The sequence below is a fragment of the Neopsephotus bourkii genome, unplaced genomic scaffold (genome assembly GCF_033783945.1).
Source record: "Neopsephotus bourkii isolate Nb327-2 ecotype Australia unplaced genomic scaffold, CSIRO-AGI_Nbou_v1 NB_266, whole genome shotgun sequence".
In the NCBI taxonomy this organism is placed as follows: Eukaryota; Metazoa; Chordata; class Aves; order Psittaciformes; family Psittacidae; genus Neopsephotus; species Neopsephotus bourkii.
In genome coordinates this window covers 1,507,371-1,530,484 of record NW_026900775.1, presented here as the reverse complement: position 1 = coordinate 1,530,484, position 23,114 = coordinate 1,507,371, and the positions used below count along the sequence as shown (strand labels likewise).

Below are 23,114 nucleotides of genomic sequence, written 5' to 3'. Positions count from 1 at the left end.
GGGGGGGAAGACCAACACAAACCCCCTCCCTACAACGCTGAAACCACCACAAATGTCAAAAGACCTCAAACATGACCCCCCTTCCCCAAGTCTGAACCAAGCTGCAAAAGGATTCAACCGAGGCACACACACAAACCCCGGGCAAACAAGACAGATTTCAAGGTTTCAACTCATTGCAAATAAATCTTTCCTCCTTAATATGGAAAGAAAAATGTAAAAGAAAAAGACCTTGCAATCCCAAAGGAATGAAGCTTTTCTGAACAAACAAAAAAACACCAAAATGAACAAACAACCCTCCCCCCCCCCAAAAAGGCCAAAACCCTTGGTTGAACACACACGCCCTTCCATAAAAATGTAGAATTAAATGCAAATCAAAACTGGACCAAATTATATCAAGGCTTGCTATGCATGTAATGCCGTTCTCCATCTCTACATTTTCAGGCGCACTATCCAACTTCAGAAAGTTTGAGTTATAACATGCAAAAGATCTTACAGTCTTAGAATCTTCAAGACCCTCTTTTCTGGCCAGTCTAATCTAATCCTTTACCTCACAGATGTGTCTGAATTTATCTTTGATCACCATTGCATTAAGCTCCCAGGAATTAAATGAGAATCTTGTTACATTAAAACAAAGTTGTTTATAATCAACCATGCACAAGCTGTTGGTATGGCTAGCTGCCACACAAATCAACCTTAAATCAGGCCAGGCTTACAGATGAAATACAACTAATATGACATTATTCTTTCAGACATTTGGTTAGGCTGACAAATTTGTAACTCTAATTTACACAATGTCCCCATGACACGTGGCAGTGCAGCTATTGTGTACGGAGATTTTTATCATGGGAAAGAGGGGGAGGAAGCCCACATTCCCCTCATGCAAATCTTGCCCATAACAACGTCAGAATGCATACTGGTTTGCTAACGTACACAGTTTACCTATCTGAGAGTACATCAAGTTCAAATGGTGATGGATAATTGTTTTAATGCAATGAAAAATTACTCTGTGGAAACTCATCGGTCTAGAAAGTGGTTAAGATACCATATATAATACTGTGAAATAAAAGTATATTCTTTAGTGACATAAAGCTTGAAAGATTTATCCTTTTTTTTTTTTTACTCATGCCTTGCATCAAGAAAGTAAATGCTGTTGGAATTCAGTATTAGGAAAAAAAAAATCAATTAATAGGATTTTAACACTCTTGTATAACACAGTTGTTGTCTCACGGAGTCAGAAGGGAGTTTGTTTTTATAACCTTCCATCCCTAAGAGGTACAAAAAGCCTACATGGACGGGATATGTTGCCAAATAAGGAAGGATTCTTCTCGACCTCAGACAGTAATTGGTCAAAGCGTGAGGACTTATGTCCTTCCCCATCCATTTTAATCCTGTCTAATTGTAGATGTTATCATCCATAATTTCCCCCTCCCTCCCAATTCTAAGCATTTGGTTTCTACTGGCACAGCATCCTCTGTGCTAACATTAGGTTATTGGTTTCAAATCTCTCAAAAGGTCTTCCCTCCTTTTCCCCTTATTATGACAAAATACAAACAATAAAACCAGAAAAGAAACACAAAATACAAAAAGAAAAATGAACTGAGAAGCATTTGTGATTCTATACAACTCTGCCTCCATACTTAAACATTCCTCATAATTTCAGACCTAAAAGGACTTCCTTATTAGCTAACTATTGCTGGAAACCCTCAGTTAAAGCCCATTTTTTTATCATCTTCCTGAAGGAATTAAAATTGGCTGCTACTACTGAGGAGATACAAAGATACCATATATAGGTAACTGCTCTGTTCCAGATCATCACATCTTAAGAAACCATCATACATACTGATTGCACAGCTTCCTCCCTGCAAAGCTGATTGTATTGGGTAGTGCCACGCTAAGCTTCCAGCTGCGGAAGAAATACAAAATGCCCAGCCCTTTGCTGCTGGGCTAGTTCTGCTTTCCCATCCCACTTTTACCATGTAGATTTGTGCAAACTTCCTGTGTGGTCTGACTGCTGCTGTGTATCATAAGAACAAATGGGGACAAAAAGAATAAATGCAGAACTAATACTTTCCTCTACATTGTTTGTGATGTTGCAACCTGGAGCCTGACACTGTTTCATGTTCAGATCGCAAGCTCACTGCGTACATGGCTCATTTTCATCAACAGAGCTTGTTTTCCTGCTGTTGCTATAGACTGTATTTTCATAATACCTGCTTAAATTTAATCCACAACCTGAACTGACAATACACGATGCACAATCAGCCCTGCAGTAACTTGCAGGGAGTTTAATGGGAAAACAAGGCAGTGATTAGTACAGTCAAATTAATACAGATGCATAGTTACATTCAAACTAGGTTTCTGTACATTAGAAGACATTCTGGTTTAAGGTGTTTTATTTTATTATGTTTCATTTTATTGTCCCTGGCTATGGCAGACGGGTTGGAACTGGATGATCTTTAAGGTTCCTTCCAACCCAAACCATGATTCTATGATTTCTTCTTTAATAGTGACTACTGTAGAAGTTAACTGAACAGTAATTGAGTTAATTACTGGGCAGAGGCGTCTGTGTCTGTATCAAAAATACTGGCAAAGGTAACTTCTTAACTGCATGTAAATAGAATGAAGTTATGCCTCCTGGAATTAAGCCTCCATGCTCATTCTTCTTATTGCCTTTACCCAACCACACCAACGTGAACATCACAAGTTTTCTTTGCAGTGGATCATAGTCTTTGTGCTGTTTTGTCACTGTAAGAACATTTACTTATTTTTATTGTTGGATGCCCTGCTGTGCTTGGTTCTGCAGTATCTACAGCTAAGCTAGAGAAAAAAGGATGCAAAGTGTGAAAACTGCATCCCAGATTCCTACCAATAGGAAAATTCGGATTGTAGCTTGTTATAGAAAATACTGCTAGACAGGGTACTTTTAAATTAAGGGATCATTTAATAAAAGACTTGCTTTTTCTCTGGGGTGTGGGGGTGGAAGACTGAAGCTGCTTTTGAATGCTTCTTATGAGAAGAATGACAGTAAAGACATAAAAGAAGACCTCAAAATCCACATAAAACAGCAATCTAGCCAGCTTTGAGGCATCATGTAACAAGACTCCATGGTAGCACTCGTAAGACCTATGCTCATAGTGTAAGCTCTCATTAACCACAGATTTTAATGACTCTCATGGCAAACAGAGCAACTTGCTGCCCACAGACATAGCTGCAGCTCTCACTGAACAGCAGGGAGATCTGAACTCAGACTAAGAGCAGTCCCAGAGCTATATGCAAGAACCACGTTGTTCCCAGTTAAAAATACAATCTGCTTTTGCATGAATTAATTAATAAATAAACTACAAAATCCCTTTGCAAAAATCAGGAAACTTTCAGTCTAAATTGGTAGTGAGGAAATAAAGTTACGGTCTAATATATCAAGTTTGGTTTCTGCTATTACCACTTCCCAATGATTTGGAGTTGGTATGCAACTTATATAGTTAGTTTACACAGCTTGTCTGCGACCTAGGTTGCCATAGCTTTAGGTTTGTTAATAGATTATGCTAAATTTATTAGTCTACTTGAACGCTGACTACAGAGGAAAGAGCTAGGTCATCTGTTTCTTTTAAACACAGGAAAAAATAAGTAGAAAATTAAAACTTAATGTAACCTTATTCCCAAGAGCTTTTTAGAGTCCAGACTTCAGACACAGTAAAACTGGGCATCAGCAGGATGGAATTAATTAGTACAATAAGTACTCTGACCAAGACATTTTTTCTCCTGTTAGATCCAGAAACTTCATGTACAAAAAGAAAAATGTCAAGTCTTCTGCTGTACATGTGGGGCAAGTAGATCTTGCTCAATAGAACACTGTCAATTTGTGCCATCTGGAAATCTAACCTCAAAAGTCACATAAAAGACCCTGCCAATTAATTCCTTTTCGAGTCAACAAAAGTTTACATCTGTGTATAAATACTTTTCTCCCCACCACTGCATTTGAGACTTTTAATGCTTATCTTCCCCTTCCAAGCCTGTAATTCTTCCCAAATCCCTTATTTTGGCATGTCCAGCCAGAACTTTACCCCAGTCAACAACATCCTGCAGCTCGTGGCAAGGTCAGTTTTTCCAACAAGGGGGAAGTCCACGGTCCACAGAGGCATCCACCAGCTTCAGCAGTGCCAGCTACTGGTGGGACTGAAGTTCTTCCCCTAAGCCACACTGAGGCAGAAAGGATGTTCAGCTGAAGTGCCAGGTTAGCAAACATGCCCAGCAGCTCTTCTACCGACAGGGCACATAAAATTAAGGCTCAAATACATAACACAGATGACAGACCCAGCACTTCTTGAAGGAAGTCACACATAAAGCCATGTAAACCTCCCAGGGACTAGAAACCAACTCTGATTAATATACAGTAACCCCTTGCTTGCTTAAAACAGATTAATTACAGCCTAAGAGACCGAGAAGTGAAATTCATCCTACAACTGCTTGAAGGTGAATTTAGTTACTATTTGCAGATTTAAAGTAGTCTCAGCTTAAGATGTGACAGTGCCTCCTGGTTCAGGATGAGTGTAACGGGAAGAGTAGTGCTGAGGTGACACATGTAGATTAACTCACTTGCAGATTTAGAACCTATTCTTTGTGGAAAAAGATTAGTAAGTCCACATATCTTTCAGAATGTGAATGCCCACAGCTTCAAAGACTCGACTGAAGTCCCTTCTATAATACATGATACTTTTTTTTAGGACCTGGAAAACAAGAACCCTACTTAGAACAAAGAGTCTAAAAGCTAAATAAAAACAACTAACCTCTCTCCCCTTTTACTTTAAAGCCTTCTGTAATACCCATGCAAATTCTTGGATGGAATATGCTTAATCAAATCGCTCCAAAGTCATACCAAGATTTCAAACCTCAACTAAGTTCTGGCTCCATTGATCTACTAATTTAATACATAAAAGTATTAGTCTGCAGTTCAGGTATGTCTAGCTGAGAATCAGACTTCTACTACCTAAGACTCTTGCAAAGCTACTTGAACAAGTAAATTAATATTTTAATAGATATAAAGTATCCATATAGAGCATTTCTTGAAGGTAACCAGCTACTGACAATTTAACTTGACATCTGAAAAAGAATCTAGCACAACTGACATGACAGATCTTCCGAATAATCCGAAATCCACCTGTTCAGCAGAAGAGGCAGTACATTTATTGTGAGAATCACTGGAGTCTCCCAATATTCCTACCTTCAGAAATTCTCCTACCTTTAGAAATGCTTTAGTTTTAAATCTCAATTGGAAAAAAAAAAAGACCAACAATAAAAGGCCAGTATCTGCAGGTCAACAGTTCATAGTCGGCTAATACTGGCTTGGGACCAACTCAAGAACATGCATCCTATAATGAACGACCAGACCAAACTCTGTGCGCAGGGGATGCACTGACTCTCACAGATGAGGGATAAAAAACCCCGAGGGACATCTACTACATGTGATGAAACATGAGGAAACACACAGTCAAAGAAAAAGTTTCTGAGAAAGGTAAATAGCAATGTGATTCATGAGGTTGGTTTGTTTGGGTTCCTTATTCAGGAAAAATTGAGTCTAATCAGTACAAGCACGCTCAGAGGTTAGATAATAAAAGTCAGGTTATGCTAAGAATTTTTTAGTGCCACAGAGCATTTTTCAGGAGCATTAGAGCTCTGAAGCCTGAATAGGTTCCTTGGGAGAGTCACCAGACAACACCCATAGGGAGCAGTTAGAGCATTTTCCCTACAGATAAGAAATTTAGCTCCTGCTCAGGTAAAACAAAGTAAAAATCTTCCTGGTCTTGATGTAAAGGTCCAGGAAGAGAGTCTGCAAATCTCCTTGGTGATCTGCACCTTTGCTTCATCCTTTGTACAGCACTTGAGACTAACAGGGGTGCAAGAGATCTTTAATGAATCTACCTTGAACAAAACAAAGCCTGTTATCCAGGCAATGCTGTAATAATAACTACTAGAAGAGTTTCATTGCTCTAATGACACCCCTGCTCTAATGACTGCATGCGGACAAGGGGTTACATTACTGATGGCTGGGAAAATGCCACGTGGCACAGGTATCACTGAATAAATGTGATGGAATACAGGTGAGTAAAGTTGTATGTCAACTGAGGAGGGGATTAGAAAAATGGAGAGTAAAAAATGAGCCTATTGAAACAAATTATTCACATATGCACCTATCAGACATGAAAAAAGCAGCTATGTAGAGAAAGAACTTGCACACCAAAGGAAAGACTAAGTTTGGAGGCAGTTTAATAAAGCAGAACAGTAACAGAGCTTATACATTTTGATAAAGGGTTACTGAACAGAAGCATCACACACAGAGAAAAACCCAAAGGGGAATAGTAAGAAACCCAGACACCCAAGCTAAGTAATTTAGGCAAAGCTCAGACAGATCATTCAGCTCTGGGTTCCAGGCTTAAAACCAGCTTCAGCCTAACAACCTCTTGGAAAAAAGCTTGTGCATGTGGGGAATTCTAATGGCTTCTCTGAGGAACTGCGTTGTAAAAGCAGAAAAAGTGAAGAAAGGGGTTTAGTAAATGACCAAGGAATTACTTGTTCTCAAAAAGAGTTAAATTCTAGCTTCAGTGAAGTAAGTTATTTCTGTGAGGGCAGGTCATGAAAAGCCCAAACCAAGGCTTGAGCCCTCACTGCTATGGGCTCTATACGAAAAGAGCCGTACATCTCTCTCTACAGCCATGAAAAGTTTACAGCCAAAGTAGATAACATAGGTATTAACAACTCCATTTTACTTGTAGGAACTGAGGAACACAAAGATTAAATATCTCACCCAAACTAACACAGAAAGCCTGGGAAAACCCTGAAATTATAACCTCATCTCTCAAGTCACAATGTAACCCTGCCACTGCTCAGTTTCCTTTCCTTTCTGCAGGCAATTTCCTCCTTATTTCAGTTCTACTAAGCACAGAATGAAACAAAACTTAAAATTAGTAGTGGGTCAGTTAGGAAAGAGCTGCCGAGATCTGCACAAGTACATTAGAACTCTTACTGGTTTAAGAGATGAAGACTATGAAGTGGTAGGTGAAAATCAGTATGATTAAGTAGTGCATGTAAGGAAAGGATGATCTTGGTTTTACCTGCATCCTGCAACATGTGGATCCATGTAACTAATGTCACTAATCACAGGTCATAGAACCATAGAATGTTTTGGGTTGGAAAGGACCTTAAGACGATCTAGTTCCAACCCCCCTGCCATGGGCAGGGACAGCTTCCACTAGACCATGTCGCCCAAGGATGAGGAGTGAAATTTAGGGGTATAAAAGATACAGAAATAACACAATCTCCCCTCAAAAGAAAGGAACTTGAACTCAGTGTGTCAAGGCCTTAGCAGGGAAACCACTCGAAACGGCTACCATATATCCCAAAATACAGACGCAAGACAAACTTACGCATAAAGAGAGCCCTGCCAAAGCACTGCTTTTGTAGCATAATGCAACCAGGAAAGTGTCAAACCACAGAATTTCCTTGCTGCAAGATGCTGTGGGCTCCAAGCTACAACTGCAAAACCAGATAAATTCATGGAGGAAGCATTCCTCAAGAAAAAGACACCACTGCTGGCATAGGAAGTCCCTGAACTGTGCATCACTGGTGGCTGGATCACAGCGTTACTACACGCTTACCATCACACTCTTGCTAGGCATCTGTGTTGCTGGCACAGTAATTTCATATTATGTTTTAGGGGTTGGGGCAATTTAAACAATTAGGCAAAGGAACATAGCAGCAATGGCAAGTAAACCTCTTTGTGAGAGAGCATTCATTTGAATTGGATGGTTAAATCCCCCATAAAGCACATGGAAGATTTAACAACTCATGTCCAAATGAACAAGATATAATACGCTTGTATACAGGCTTAATATGAAAAGTGGATTGTTTTTAGTAAAACAGTGGAGAATAACCTCTTTTTGAAAGGAGTGATACTGAATTTTAATCAGGGAAAATAAAGATGCTAGAATAAATCTGCACCGGCTTAGAGAAGGACTGGATGACTTTCTCAGCCATCAACAATGGGTGCAGGAGTGTGTTACATCCTAATCTGCTATTTTCTGTTATCTTCACTTCTCCAATCACCCCATAGATCCTGCATTTCTAAGAAAAAGAAACAAACCAAGAAAAACTGCCAGCATTGTCCTCAATAAACTGCAGAGGAATCACAGATACAAAAGATGGAAAAATGATTAAAATCTCACACTTTGATATAGCTGGCCCTAATTTTTCATCCCTGTATTATGCACTTGAGTGGCTCCAGAGTCATTCAAACTGAAAGTGGAGGAATCCAGACTGTTTTGCTGCTCATATTTTACATATCAGAGCTTAGAACCAACCATCATCTCCCTGGTGTCACAACTCGGGATTTATGTGACCCTCACTAGCAACCCTTTCAGTGCCATCCATCTCTGACATGTTCTGTGTTGTTGGAGGGGTTAACTGGAAAACCATTTCTGAAACGTGTTTTTAGTTATTACATGATACACACCCCTCTCTTTTTGTGCTTATTCATTTATTTTAAGCCAGCATATTGTGGCAATTATGGGGGAATTTGCATTGTCCACTGACATCTGAAATTCCATTATCTAGTGGTGATGGAGTTCAGCATTATATCCATGGGCCAAACTTTCAGGACTTGTTTTCTTTTGGTTTTGAGTAGCGGGTTTAGACAACATTGTCTTGGTCCTCAGAGTAAAGCACATGTGAAATAAGATTCTTTAACCCCCTTTTTCCTGAACAAAGGTTCTGTGCTGGGGATTCAGGCACTCAACTGGTCTATTCTGATACTGAATACAATGCAGGATGCCTTACACTAAGCTTTGCTAAGATGGAAAGGCAAAGGCTAAAGCAGGAATAAGACTCGCACATCAGTGTTTGGTCTTGGTTTATTGCTCTGTGTCTACAACTGTATTTGAGCTGTTGTGTGAACTTCCCCCCCCTCTTCCCCAGTTTGATCACTTTAAAACTAATCTGTCCATAGGCAATCACAGGAGCAGGAGCAGGGCGTGATGATAGGTCTACTTACCCAAAATAGCTCATAATACAAACACCAACAAGGCTGAAATTGCTCCCTCTGGACTGACCTGTCAAGCATGAAAACGGCTTTTTTTTTCCTGAAAAGCCAAACCATTTACAGGTTGTTTGGATGGCATGTGTGGTGGGAAAAGGCATTTTAGAGAGAACATTTGAATCCGTACATCTGCCTGACACATGGTGTGTTCCAAACAAGATGTTCCCAACTCCACCAGCCAAGCTTTATGGGCCAGTTCAATAGTATTTGTGAAATGCAGGTCGTTTGAATGCAGAGTAGCACAGCAAGATCCACTGCTTCACAGTCTGTAAGGGAGTGAAGCACTCCTACTGTTTGCTTGGATTTCACCTTGAGGTTGCAAAGTCAAGTTAAACCCCACTTTTTTGCATTCCCAGCCATAAGCCATAGAAAGGTCACATACTTCTTCAGACAGGAATGCAAACGCGGGACAAGGTTTTCCTTGTATAGGTAGCTCATGTGATTTATAGTGCTGCATTTAGCCCTGTTGGAGCAAATTAAGGGAGAAAAGCAGCAGCATAGACATGGCCTTGAGGGATGTATTTTGTTCTCTTGTAGCGCCTCTCCTTGCCATGCTTTACCTGCTGTAGAGGCCCAGAGCACAGGTCACTTCAGAAACAGTGACCAAAGCTGGCCCTATCACATATGAGGAACAAAACCATATCTAAGATGTACAAAGCAGTTTCAAACAGGGATTAGAGATAACTCTGGAGTCACAGGAGCTGATCTTGGCCTCTTATGCACTAGGGGTCTAGAATTCCAACTCCTGTTATCATTTTGGATGTAAGCAAATGGGATTCCTATGTCTACAGAGGGCTGGGCAAGCACACACCATTTGCTGTAAGGCTCTGAAGGATTTTTAAAAGGCCTGAAGCTTTGCCAATCTCTCCTGGCTCCAAAGAGTACAACAGACATGGCGCTTACTGTAGTCACTGAAAAGTGAGAAAGCATCTATAAAGGAAGAACAGGCAGCACTGTGTTAATGTCAAAGCATAGATTTTATGCTGGGAGCTTATCTGAAGAGAGACAACAGGAGGGAAAGAACAAATCCATGAGCTATCAGAGATTACTTTCCAGTAACTTTAATATTCAGATCACTATCAAGAAATCCAGTGAAAGAAAATACTTTCTGAAGTGGGTTTTGTTCTGCACATTAAACTGTGTTTAGAGCCCAAGTTCCTCCCCCCTTGCTGTAATGTGAATCCAGAGGGTGCTGAGGCTTGCCAGAAAGCATTGCAAACCTGTCCTACCCCAGACAGACAACGAAGAGGGAGGCCTGATGTAATATTATATATACACACCACACTGCCATTTATTGCCATTAATACCTCTGCTAGCTCTCCCAGTGTTGCTGGTTAAAGTCCAACAAATCCCCTGCCATCCTCCAACACCACCTCTCACACCCATCAGGCTCCATCACCTCCCACAGCCTTGTCTGTTGTTATACTGTACCTTTTCCTTTATTATTACCTTTATTCAGAGGGCAGAGGATGTGCTGCCAGTGGATTTGGGGAGCAGGGCAGAGGAGCCAGAGCTCAGCTGAGGTGAGGGTAATCAGCACCAAGGCAGTCCATAGGTGCACCAAGCCCCTGAGAGTTATTGAGTCCAAATGCCATTATTCCTCCTCCTTGCCCTGCCTCCATGAAATCTGCATCCTTCAGTCTTTTCCCAGCTAAGCAGGTCTCAAACTGTGAGCGAGTCACAGAATAAATTACAGCAGAAGCACAGGGAAAACAAAGTTGAGTATTTGCTGCCATAGGATGCTACTCTGAGCTGAGCATAGCATTTGCCACAGCATTTAATTTGGCTCTTAAGCCTTGCTACATGCCACCTAAGAGAAGCACACAGAAACATTCCTCTGTTTCTTATGAATATCAGCTATAGGCTCCTTTGTACATGGAGAAGAGGCACTAAAATCAGTAAGCTCAGAAGCATCAAGCTGGAAATTGGCCTGCAGAAGAGGAGCTAAAATTTATGAAATGCAGAAGCAGCATCTCAGTGTAATAAGTCATAAGCCATATGAGCTGCACGATGACTTCTAGCTTTTTACTATCAGTGACTATTTCACTTACATTACATATTGCGATGCACCACCCCTTAACCCTCTGCATCCTGCAGCTGATCAACACAATGCCACATTCATACAGGGCTGCTGCTGTAATCATACACTGTAACTACACACAGACACGTCCAGTAAAATTGACTTAATCACACCTTTGACCTACTCTGCATCCATACAACTAATGTCCAGATATACACACAACACTGGGAAACGTCACAATGCTGTAGGGAAAAAGTGCCAAGGAGAGATTTTTTACAGTCATGCAAACGCATCATTTTTCTAAGAAAGCAGGATTCTTTGAGGGTGGTAACACTGTCTCCTCCTTCAATCTTTTCAACTTTCAAGTCCTCTATGTCATCCTTCAACGCAGCAAAAACCTGGCATCACCTGACCTGACTAGCAGAGGAATCAGAAGTAGCCTCATAGAGTGAGATGAACTTTTAAAGTAACTCCTAGAATAGCTTTTCTGGAGCACACGCTGTAAGACAACACACATGAAGCTCTGCAAAAGTCCTTTTCTGGCATTCATTGGTGATGACTCACAGCAGTCACCCCTGCTCCGGTCTGATGTAACGTGATTGTTTACCCCAGATGCCAATCACAGCACTCCACTATCCCGCACAGCACATTTGAGCTCACATGCACGCTGAGGCTTTGGAAGTCGAATACAAACTCATCATTCCGTGCTGACAGTCCTAAATGACTTGAAAAGAAACCCAACCAAACCAAACCAACAAAACAAACTTGCAGTAAGACCGCTGTGCCAAGCCTCATGCCACAGTCAAGGCTAAAGGATTTCAGTTCACATTCCTATGCACAGGCTCAGAAGACTGACAGAGAAATTCAAGCTTCCAAAAAAGAAAAGTTCAACGTTCAGCAAATGTGAGGAAAAAAAAAAACCAAACCTACTAATGTAAGCAAACTTTATGGTTTGACTTTAGAAGGGTTGTTTTCCCTCATTCAGCTCAGGACACATTAGTTAAGTTCTTTAAAACACTGCACTAAGAAGCTAAAACATACTGTATTACTATTATTGTATATAGCATAATATCTCAATTCACATACCCTCTCCAAACCCTTGCAATTTACTCCCTTTAAATAACAAAATACTGCATTAATATTAGGTGCAGTTTCATGTTTTGCCTAAGAGCTGAAGAAAACGCACTTAGTTTTATATTTAACTATTTTATTTCATTTCTTTCATTTACTACATTTCACCGTCTACATTCCCAAATATTTCAAGTAAAGTTCTGCAAACTTTCTGCATGTTCGGACACTCAATAAGGCACTTACAAGCAGCATTAAACAAGGTCATTTAACACTGTGGAGCTGTAATAGCTGCAGCAGGCGTTAACAATGATTCCCCCTTCCCTTCTCTTTAGCAGCTCAAGTTACCCTTTTTCACTATACAAAGGAAAATAGCAGCGCTGAAGGTAAAAATCAGTACCAAACTGATTGCAAGCATCAAACTTAAGTATCAAACACATGCCTTGGAGGGACAACAAAGTGTGGAAGCTTCAACAACAAAACGAAACAAGTAACAAGCACGTTTGTCCCCCTTCGTTCCCCCCAAGACTATTTCCCGCTCCTTGCTCAACTTCCATGCTGTTTCCCACCCGGATCCCCTGCAGAGCACGGTGCGGAAAGCAGGGAGTTAATCCCACAGTTTCAACTGGTGTGAGCCTTTGCTGCTAACTTGAATTTGCGGAGCAACCTCTCCTTATAAAAAAGGAAGAAAGAAAGGAAAAAAAAAACCTCTCTTCACTGTAACACTGAGAAGTGTATTTTAAAAGCCTCCCTCGGGTCTCTCTAAACATCTGCTCAAAGGTTTGCTGTATCTTAAAAGGGCTCTAATTGCCAGAAACTTTTCTCTTACTTAAGCCCAGGGCTCACATTCCGATTATAACTCAAGCTCCCGTTAATTTACGGCTAAACCAAAAATGCCTGTACCAAACCGAAGAAAGCATAGGCCTACCTTAAAACTTTCCAGCTTTTCAGAGGATCCAAGTCAGAGATTATAGACACCATTGCAGGAATAGTAAAAATAAAATATATATATAAGAAGGAAAAAAAACAACCCCACGGCAGGGAAGCCTAACCACAAAAGCAGCAAGTACTCTACTCAGTGTGGGAATGACAACAAACCCAGCACAGCTCTTCCTCCTTCTCAAGCTGATAAGCACTTGTCCCAGCTTCTCTCCACCCCCAAAATCAATCTTGTGCTATATTGCTTCACAGTCCCAGTTTCATTTCTTTACCACTACCTTTTAAAGCCCTTGTAATCTGCTCCAACTGATCAAATTTGACCTTTTTGTAGCCCACTTTATTCCAAGCACAGCCCTCAGTTAAATCTCTCTTTATTAACACCGTCCTTCTTGGCTTTCTCTTGGAGCAAACACAGCTCAAGCTTGAAGCCTCCAGTCTTTGCCAGCAATCATTTACAGATTACTGCAAGCTGCAGTCTTCTCCTTTTGGGTATTTCCTTCTACCTCTGAGGTTTAGCTTTTATATTATTTCCTGAAGGTTGCTGGGGGCTTTCCCTGTTCTGTGCAGGTTGGAGTCTGACACCTTTAAAGGAGGGACTTAACGCAATTCCCTCTCCCACCCTTTTCTCCTCCCCTTACCCCTGGTATAGACAGGCAAATGCACACATCAAAACCAGTTCACAACCTTTTGAGTACGGAATCGTCGTCGTTGTGTCCCCCCTTTATGTTTTAAAAGCCATTAGACTTGTGAGCTGAAGCTGTGACTGAAAGCAGCCTGATTTGTATGATGGTGGAATAATATAAAGCCTAACCCTTTGGGTGTTTGAGAGCGGGGAGGGGGGGGAAGGTGTCTGTATAATTCTGTTAACTCCATTTCTTCTGTCTGTTGCTACATAAATGAGTAGTAAAGCATCCTCCAGATCACTGTGGTGATCTGAAAAGTTGTGTAACTGCTGATAGTGTGTATTTATGTGGGAAAATCTGGATGTGCGGCTTATTTTGTGTTTCTGTAACACTTCTGGACATTGATTTCCGTATATGTAAAGATTTATCTTCTGCATCCCCACCCCCCCACCCCCCCCGCCAGTGTTTTCCTTTCATCATGTGAATGACTGTACCCTCTCCTTGAGCTCCACTGATTCTTGGGATTGCTAGAAATTCCCAAATTAAAATTCGGGGGGAGGGGGGGGGGGGAGCAAAACTGCACTTTATGAAATGCCCAATCCGAACCAAACTAGCCCAAATGACGGATGACGGAAAAAAAGTAAAAAAAAAAAAAAAAAAAAAGAAATAAGTTCATCCCCTGTATGTTAAAAAGAAGCAGTACTGTGGTCACGTAGAGTTCTGGTAATGTGTGGGATCACACGCTCATGGAAACATAATAAGGGGTACAATAAGGTCTTTTGAGGCTGCTTTAAGTCTTCCACCACCACTTCCTTTGGAGAGATAGAACTTGAGCTATGTCTAAACAGTTTCCAGGGCTCTCTTGTATGCTGTAGGCTGCTTTGGGGCAGGCTGGCTCCCCCTCTCCCCCTTGTTGGCATCCCTATAGTACAAAGGCAGCACAGTGTTGCCCTTGCCAGGAGGTGACACTGAGGCTTCCCACTGCCCTGTGACCATCTTGCCTGCCAGACAGCAGGCAGGAGATAGTGGGGTCAGATAAAACAACCGGGTTTAAACAACCTAGATACAAAATGCCTTCTATGTTCAAAGGCCAGTACATCACTGATCCCTCATTTAAGGGAAATGCACCCTGAGCCCCCTCTGGCCTCTGCAAGTGGGGCCCCAAGTTCAGACCTCTGGATTTTACACCCTCCCCTGGGCAATGGCTCCAATGGCTCTGCTTTGTCTCTGAGGGGTGTAACAAGGGTAAACACATCAGAGACTGCTGCTGGTGAGACTGAAGATGCATATCTGGGGGAGGAGGACGGCTGGGTGTTACAGATGCCCCATCTCCCTCTTAACAGGCACAGGGTGTTTCTCACCTTATGCACACATATCTCTGAGCACTTCTTCGGAGATAAGGGTTGTATCCACCTCTGGAAACTTTGAGGCCATATATTAATTTACCGACAGGAGGTGGGTTACATGCTTGCCATGGAAAATGAAATTCAATCCGCACTTGTCATGTGTTTCTTTGTGGAGCTCAGGAAACCTTCATTTATAGCATGGGAAGCGATTAAAAAGAGACTGGACAGTGTCTTTTCCTTCCAAAAGTTTGTAAACCACTGTTATACAGGCTAACCCCTCACTTGAGGCTGGGGACGACATAAGTGGTTACATACACTGTCTTTTCTACTGTCAAATTTTCTGGGTTTAGAGCTATATTCACACATTGTCCCATATAAACCCCTCACTGAACATCTCATATTGATGGCCAGGCTCAAATTAGCAAAGGCTTCAAGCTTAGCCTGCAAACAAAAAAAAAGAAAATCAAAATACCACTCTATCACGTCCCTTTGACAAGCCCGATTTGAGTCCTTGTCACATCCTACCCATCCACTCCTGTGCAATAAGAAAGAGGCAATGATGCTCTGCACTTCCACCCCACTTCGGGACCTGACTGGTTTCTAGTTTCTGTACTGGTAAGGAGTAGGTGAGAGGTACAAGGGTAAGAGACCTTTACTTTGAGGCTGGATGTTTGTATATGCCTAGACTTCCAACACAAGGAGAGGAGGATCGCAATTTACCCCGATGTGGAGAAACCAACACCAAGAGCAACAAGTGATCCCCTGTCCCGCACTTCAGGTGAGTGCCAAACTGCACCAGGATGCTGAGCATCTCTTACTCTGTTCATCCAGAAATTCCACAAACTATCTCCATGTCTAAAATTTTCTCTCTTAGCAGTATATTTTATACTTTCTGTAAACCCAGTTTTGATTGCGCAGAAAACACTCCATTATTTCCTCCACATGAAAACTATACCATAGAAGTTAAGATTCTTATTCCTTTCATATTTGAAACTATTTGTGGTGGTTTTTATTATTTTTATCTTAAACTGAAATGAAAGCCAGGTCTCCCTTTTGCTGGACCTGGCTGTCATTGTGCCGTCTTTTCCCTCCAACATTGAAGAAAGCAACTATAAGCTTGCTAAAAATAAAGCTAGAAGATTAAGTTTAGCACAGAGAAACTTGTGGCAGGCAATGGATTTTCCAAAACAGCCTCACGTATTTCATGCAGCGTGTAGCTATAGTAGGAGAAAACAAATAAAACAGAAACTCAGTGCAAGATTATATTAACTCTTGCTCTTGGATAGTGGTGCTCCAGCCCATCTTTTAGTTCAGTGTGGTTTTCTGTTGCGGTTAAGAACTTTGTCTTCAAAACTGTAATTTTTATGCTTGAAGTGAAGAAATTTCCTATGATCTTCGCCTTGTTTGCCAAAACAGCCAGCACATCTGTGAAACATTACTTGAGCAAATTTATCACACTTAGCCAGAAGGCAACAGCTCTTAACATTTCCTCTACCTGCTGAAAACCAGCCTATTGCATACCTTTGGTTTCTCATGCCATAACATGCATGAGCTAGCAAGAGCTTGGCAGTTCTCAGTTAATATGATAAAGAAGTATAAGCTTTCCAAGATTCTGAGTCATGTTAAAGTAAATATACATATATTCTTTTGAAAACAGTATTCGCATATACACACATACACAAAAGGATCTCTAAGCAATGTCATCACCCTTAGTTTAGACAGCTGTGGAGTCAAAAACGTTCCAGATCAGCTAGCTACAAACATTTGAAGGTCAAGTACAGGACAAAGCCTTTAAAAAAGGCAGAAGCAGTGATGGCTACTGAGTATTAGAAAGATGGTTTTATGTCTTGAGAGGTTTTTTCCCAGCTGTTTCTTTACCAGAAACCTATTGGACTGAGGAATTCATAGCGCTGGGCAGGAAAGTAAACCTAGTAAGCAGTTTGCGTTGGTTATTTAATCTTCTTTCAAGGGTGTTATCTCATTCAAAATATTTTAGGAGCCAAGGAAGGTCTGCCAAAGCACGACCTCTTAGTCAGGATGCCCAACAGCCTGGTTATCAGGCAATAATAAAATAAATAACCTCTCTAGAGAGAAAAATAACCGTCCAGCATCTTCCCAACACATATTTTCCACCGCTCTTTCATACAAAGCAATATTAAGTTATTTGAAAGAAATCCTGGTCTTCTACCAGGAAAACCTCACTGTCTCTAGGGAGCCTGCTGTTAAACAAGAGCTTATCTATTAGAGTGGCCTCCAACTTCAGGGCTGCTGTTGTGGGCTGATAAAGGCCCTTCTCCAAAGTGCCTCATACTGTCCCTCCCCACCAGCATAGCCACCCCCCAGCCTCTCCTCCCAGTGTCTAATGCCTGGCCTTTTAAGCAATGGAGTGACTAATTGAAAATCCACTCCAGTGCTTTACAAGCAGCTTTTCCTTTCCTGCTGACCAGCCAAATGTTCTGAAGCTGGCAAGATGCTGTTTTAACTTGGGAACTCGAGCGCTTGTTCATGACCTGGATGTGTGAAGAAAGAAATCTGTCTGAATTCAATAATTCTGTAAAAAAAAATAAAATATTAAAAGTCTCACTTCTAGAACTTGTTTGAGTAAATCCAAGCATTACAAATCTCTAATGCAAGTCCATTCTCTCTTTGTGAAATACATGACCTGGAAGACAAGAAATTGTAAGCCCTAAGTTTATGAAATGCACCAGGGCTTGGACACAAGTACAGATAAAGCAGTTACAAGCAGGCATAAATCCAATTGACAATTACCCTTTGGGAAAGAGCACCGTAACTGGAACATGCTGGAGACAGTAATCACTGATTCATGGCCAGTCAATGTCCATCCAGTCTGGGATTCAGCACATCTTATCACACATAGCGATTCAGAAGCTGGCTTCATCCGCAGCTTAAGAGATTGAAGGGGTTTGTTTCTTTGCTAAGCAGCAGGCCTGATTGTACAAAGCTAGCACTTCAACAGTTAATCATTAGTCTGAAGTTACATACATGTGTCTCATACTTACCGACTTCTCACTTTTAGAAAGTCTGCAGAGACAAACTTTCAAGAGATGGGTTTTTTCTTTTATAACTCTGATTGTGATTTTAATGGATTTTCAAGTACTTTTAGGTTTTGCTTATGACAACTGCTACAATAAAAAACCTCATGAACAAAGATGTGTTTTGTGCCTATTCACACCTGGCAGAAAATTACTATTAGGGCATAATTTATTATGGGAGCAATGCTTTCCAGGCTCTCTGTAAAGACAGTCTTCCCCAAACTCACATCGTTCTAATTGTGTTTGTAGTTTACTTTAAGCAGCATATGAGTCAAACCTTTGCTAAATTTCTCTTTTTTGGCTAGTAGGAGGAATTCTTCATTCTGCAGCACTGGTAGACCAAGAACACTTCTGTAGTCCAAGGCAGGGCTTGCCCTTCCTAACCCAAAGCAAAGAAGGAAGGAAAAGAAAAGCTTCTTGTATTTGCCAGACATGTTCAAAAAGAGCCACTTGCACACCCTTTCATTCCATTCGGAAGACTCATGGGTCAAATCTGGGAGAGAGGAAAATAGCAGCTGTTAACTATTCCAGTGCTGCGGCAGACGGAAAAGCCAGAGCTGACACTGCTCGTCCTTTAACTTTCATTCTTTTGGTGTCAGGTCATACAGTGAACACCAGGAGGTCCTTATGCATCCTTATAAAAAGGTTATTGTTCAGGCTTCCTCTGTAACGTAGTCCAGAAAATAAAAATTTCAGTAATGACCTTAATAAGTGCTTTGTTGTGAAGGCCATGTTTTCACATGGGCTACAGCTGCATTTACACAGTCTGAATGCCATCTCATGCGGCGCTGAAGTATAAATCTAAAAGAAATTAAATTATGCTGAATGCATACTGTAAAATATTTAGGAAACGATTTTCAAAGGGACAAAGGAAAATCAGTGCTTCCATACCCATATGTCTTTAATAGACTCTTCAAATATTTACCTCCGGTTTTCTATTCATCACAGAAGTCCAGAGAATAGGACGATTATTGGTAAGGGACTAGATGGAGATACTCAGTTAATTCTTCTCAATGTCTTTCTACTTGACATTGAGAAAACTATTTTTTTATCTGTGCCCTACTTTCCCATCTGGGAGGGACAGATACCACCCTAGCAATCTACAGAGCAGAGCACTAGGAACTTAATAGAAGACATAAAAATTGGCAGCTTTATGAAATTCCTTCCTTTCCAAGATTGTTTTAAGTCTAAATCAAGTGAAATGCTGGTTCGTCATTCAGTGTAAAAGAACATGATCTGTTGAGACAGATGGCTTCCACCACTTCAAAAATTTAGGAGTTGCTGTAGAACAGTAAGGAAGCCCTGAAGCTTAAAAAAATGATCACCTATACTATACCCTTTAAAATGAAAATGATTGAAAAGCTCCAGAATCATAGGGGAAAATAAGGGGAAAACAGCAAAAGGGAATAGTTATGAAATTAATAAAATGGTGAAATAATTCTTCCACTTTGAGATTCATCTTTATTAAACGACATTCAGGCTCATGATTTTAAAAGTGCCAACCACAAACACCTTGCACGTGGAGATTATACCCTTTAAACAGAGAGACACACACACAATGTCCCTTGTGACAGCGTGCTTTGCTATTGACCTGAAGATGATGACATGCAAGTAGGGAGAGAGAAAATGCTTTAGATGCCAGAGCTATCACATACATATTTCATATAAAGGCATGGAGAAGCATCCTTTTAGCCTACACCAGCACAGGCTGAGCCTATGTCTGACTCTGGTCGGGATTCAAGATTTGCTGGGTTCACTAGAGAGAGCAGTGTTTCATCTTCGTGTTACAAAGGCAGGGAGAGCTGACAAAATGGGATGACTACTTTTTGCCATAACAGCTGGCAGGAGATTTTTATAGGCACAAAATCCAATTAAGTGTCCTGATTCTGGGCATGTAACTCCCTGGAGCCTTTGTTTAGAAGTGCTTATCTGCTTGCATAGGAACAAGCATCTACAAATACATGTACAGGTGCGTGTATATGTCTAAACAAAGCACTATGGAACACACTGAAATAGTCTGTTGCTCTCCTGAGGGGGAAAAAACCCCACCAAAAGCATGTTATCCCTGTGAAAACAGTACAGGAGAGAGTTTCATAACAGTATTACTTTATCAGTAGAAGGCTGGAATTAAATTCAGTTCTAAAATGCAACTTACCCATATAAAAGGTTCACTGAAAAGGTCCTTTTCCTAATTGAAAGGAAATCAGAGAAAGCATATTTGTTTTCCTTAATTACTGGGTGCAATTATTTGTCTTTATTATCTAAAGAAACTTCTTTTATGTCTTTTATTTGTGAAAATGCAGCGCCATGCTTTTTCTATTTCTGAGGACTACCCATCTTAAGAAAAGCATCACGTAAATGTTCATTCATTCCCATGTTGGCTATTCCATTACTTCCTACATCTCTTCATGAAAGTTTTATATCCTTCAAAGCATTAATAGCTACTGTAGGCCGGATTACATTATTTATATACACAGGTCAAATTCACACATAGTTTGTTTACAAGAAATCCTTTCCTTCGGATCAAAACTACTCCAAATCTCATGTCACCCTTTTCTTTCTTGCTGACCTTATTTACAAAAGCCTGAGCACGTTAGCAGTTTTGCTCCCAGACAAGACCTAGGTTGTGATTCCAATAAAGACAAGCACAGATCCCCATGTTGAAAATAAAATATTCTTATTACTTTCTAAACCTCAGCCATAAACATTCATTGCTTCACCTGACAAAATCCAACCAATAAATCCCGCAAAAAGAGTTAGATTAATAGAACCATCTTTCTAGACCATTGCATCGCTTTCTGGACACCGGATGTCTTGAAAATTGCATATTGCATAGTTTGGCCCATAGAGCAGCAAGAAAAATATCCTTGTTTACTCATTTGGATGTTCAGTTGTCATAGCCTAAGCAAATTCAGGCTTCTCTGGAACCTAATACAGGCTGAGTCCCTCAAGCCTGGAGTGGGTTGATTGCTAATAACTCATGGGGTGTCCTTGAGGAGCCTACTTCATGACTGGTACATCAGTCAAGAAGGGATCACTAGAAGGGATCACTACCTTAGATTTCACTGCCCTCTGACACGGTTTTCAGAGAACTGAATTGCACATTGTGTTTGTTCCTCGTCAGCTGGGAAGGAGTTCATTCTCTGCCTGAGGAATCAGGAAGGAAAGATGCTTCTGCTTTCTGTAATAGTTTCTTCAAATACTTTGTATTTCTCTCTTTTAGTTTGTAGCTTGCCTGCAAATGAGAAGTTCCAGCTGCTGCTAATTGTTCCTTATCCACTAGTTTGAGAAAGCCATTTCCTCTTGCAGAAATAGGTGTCTAGTCACTCACCAAGATGCCTTTAGGTGCCCCAAACCCTTCCTTTTTCCTTTTTCTTTTAGATACCAGAGCCTTGGAAAGTAAATAGAAAGTGAGCTAATGAACAGGACAGAATTTCCGTTAAGATTTTTTGGGTTTGGTTGGGTTTTTTTTTCTTCTAATGGAATATTTGTACATCTCCAGAAAGAAAATAGTAATAATAATAAAGACTGAAATCCTCCTAAACAAACTGAACTCTATATTACTAACTTAAGGCATTTAAGGACTGTGACCCCTGTGGTACACCACTAGTTTACTGGCTTTCAACTAGACTTAGCACCACCATTCACCACCCCCTGGGACCAGCCATTCAGCCAGTTTTCAGTTCACCTTCTCACTGTCTTTTCATTGTCTATGAGTATCTTATGGGAGACAGTGCCAAACGCCTTACTGATATCCAGGCTGATAGGATATCCACGAAGTCTAGGATGTCCACTGCTTTCCCTTCATCTACCAGGCCAGTCACACCACTGTAGAAGTTTACCGAGTTGGGCAAGCATGATCTCCCCTTGGTGATAACTGGTGATGACTTTCTTGTCCTCAATGTGCCTGGAATGGTTTCTAGGATTGGTTGTTCCCTCACATTGCCACGGATTGAGGTGAAGCTGGCTGGACTGTAGCTTCCTGCTTTGTCCTCCTTGCCCTTCTTGAAGATAGAAGTGTCATCTACTTTCTTCCAGTCTTTGGACACTAATCCCAGTCAAAAATTATTGAGAGCATCCTCAGTGATGAAGTATTCCCTGACCTGAGCCAGTTCCACCAGTGGCAGATCACCCTTGTTTCAGCCTTTAGTCCTGGTCTCTGGGACCTGAGATTCCTTGAAGCTGGTCTTCCTAGTCAAGACTGAGGCAAAGGAAGCATTCAGTACCCCAGTCTTTTCTGTCTCATTGAGCAATAGCCACATTTCCCCTAGTCTTCCTTTTGTCAATTATATACTCACTGAAGGTCTTCTTGTTGACTTTGACATGCCTGGCAAGATTCTATTCCATCTGGGCTTCATCTTTCCTAACTTCATCCCTGTATGTCTGGACAATGTTTCTGTATTCCTCCTATCCTTGTTTCAGTCCTCTGTATGCTTCCTTTTAGTGTCTTGAGTTTGCCTGGGAGCCCTTGTTCATCCCCTCTGGCCTTCTGACATTTTTGCCTGACTTCTCGTTTCTTTGATGGAACTTTCTTGAGCTTGGGGGAGGTTATCCTTGAATATGAACCATATTTCTTGGGTCACCCTTCCTTCCAGGTTCTTATCTCATGTTAGAGGATGCCAAAGTCTGCTCTCCTGAAGTCCAGCTTTTTGAGCTTGCTTTTCATCATCCTACCTCCCTCAAGATCCTGAATTGCACTCAAAGGTTGCTTCCAAACTTCTTTCCAAATTATGGATGCTGCATCTAAAATTCATGTGTGGTTCATGATGTCAGTAGTGAGTTTGGACTTCATGTTGATGTTACTGATGACAAAACTGGGACTAATACTTGTCTTAGAACACAATCATCCACCTGAGGCTTGCTTTGAGATGTTAATTGGCTTGTGCTCAATCCAGTTAACCTGTGCTCTGCTGGTATCAATAGCCATCCCCCCTAGACTGCCAAGGGATGCAAAGTTAAGAGCCTAGGAGTATTAATACT

The 23,114-nt window shown here is 41.0% G+C and overlaps 1 protein-coding gene across 2 annotated transcripts in view; it reads right to left on the bottom strand.

The window, feature by feature from the left end:
- Positions 1-23,114, bottom strand: part of CELF2 (CUGBP Elav-like family member 2) — a 456,675-nt gene that overhangs the window by 364,645 nt on the left and 68,916 nt on the right. Inside the window, exon 1 of one of the 2 annotated variants that reach the window (XM_061346209.1) lies at positions 13,102-13,588. The exons of the other annotated variant lie outside the window; for it this stretch is intronic. Within the exon in view, the coding sequence (XP_061202193.1) occupies positions 13,102-13,154 (53 nt within the window). The 5' untranslated portion in view covers positions 13,155-13,588. Of the gene's footprint in view, positions 1-13,101; positions 13,589-23,114 lie in introns of those variants that run through there. 2 annotated transcript variants of the gene reach the window in all.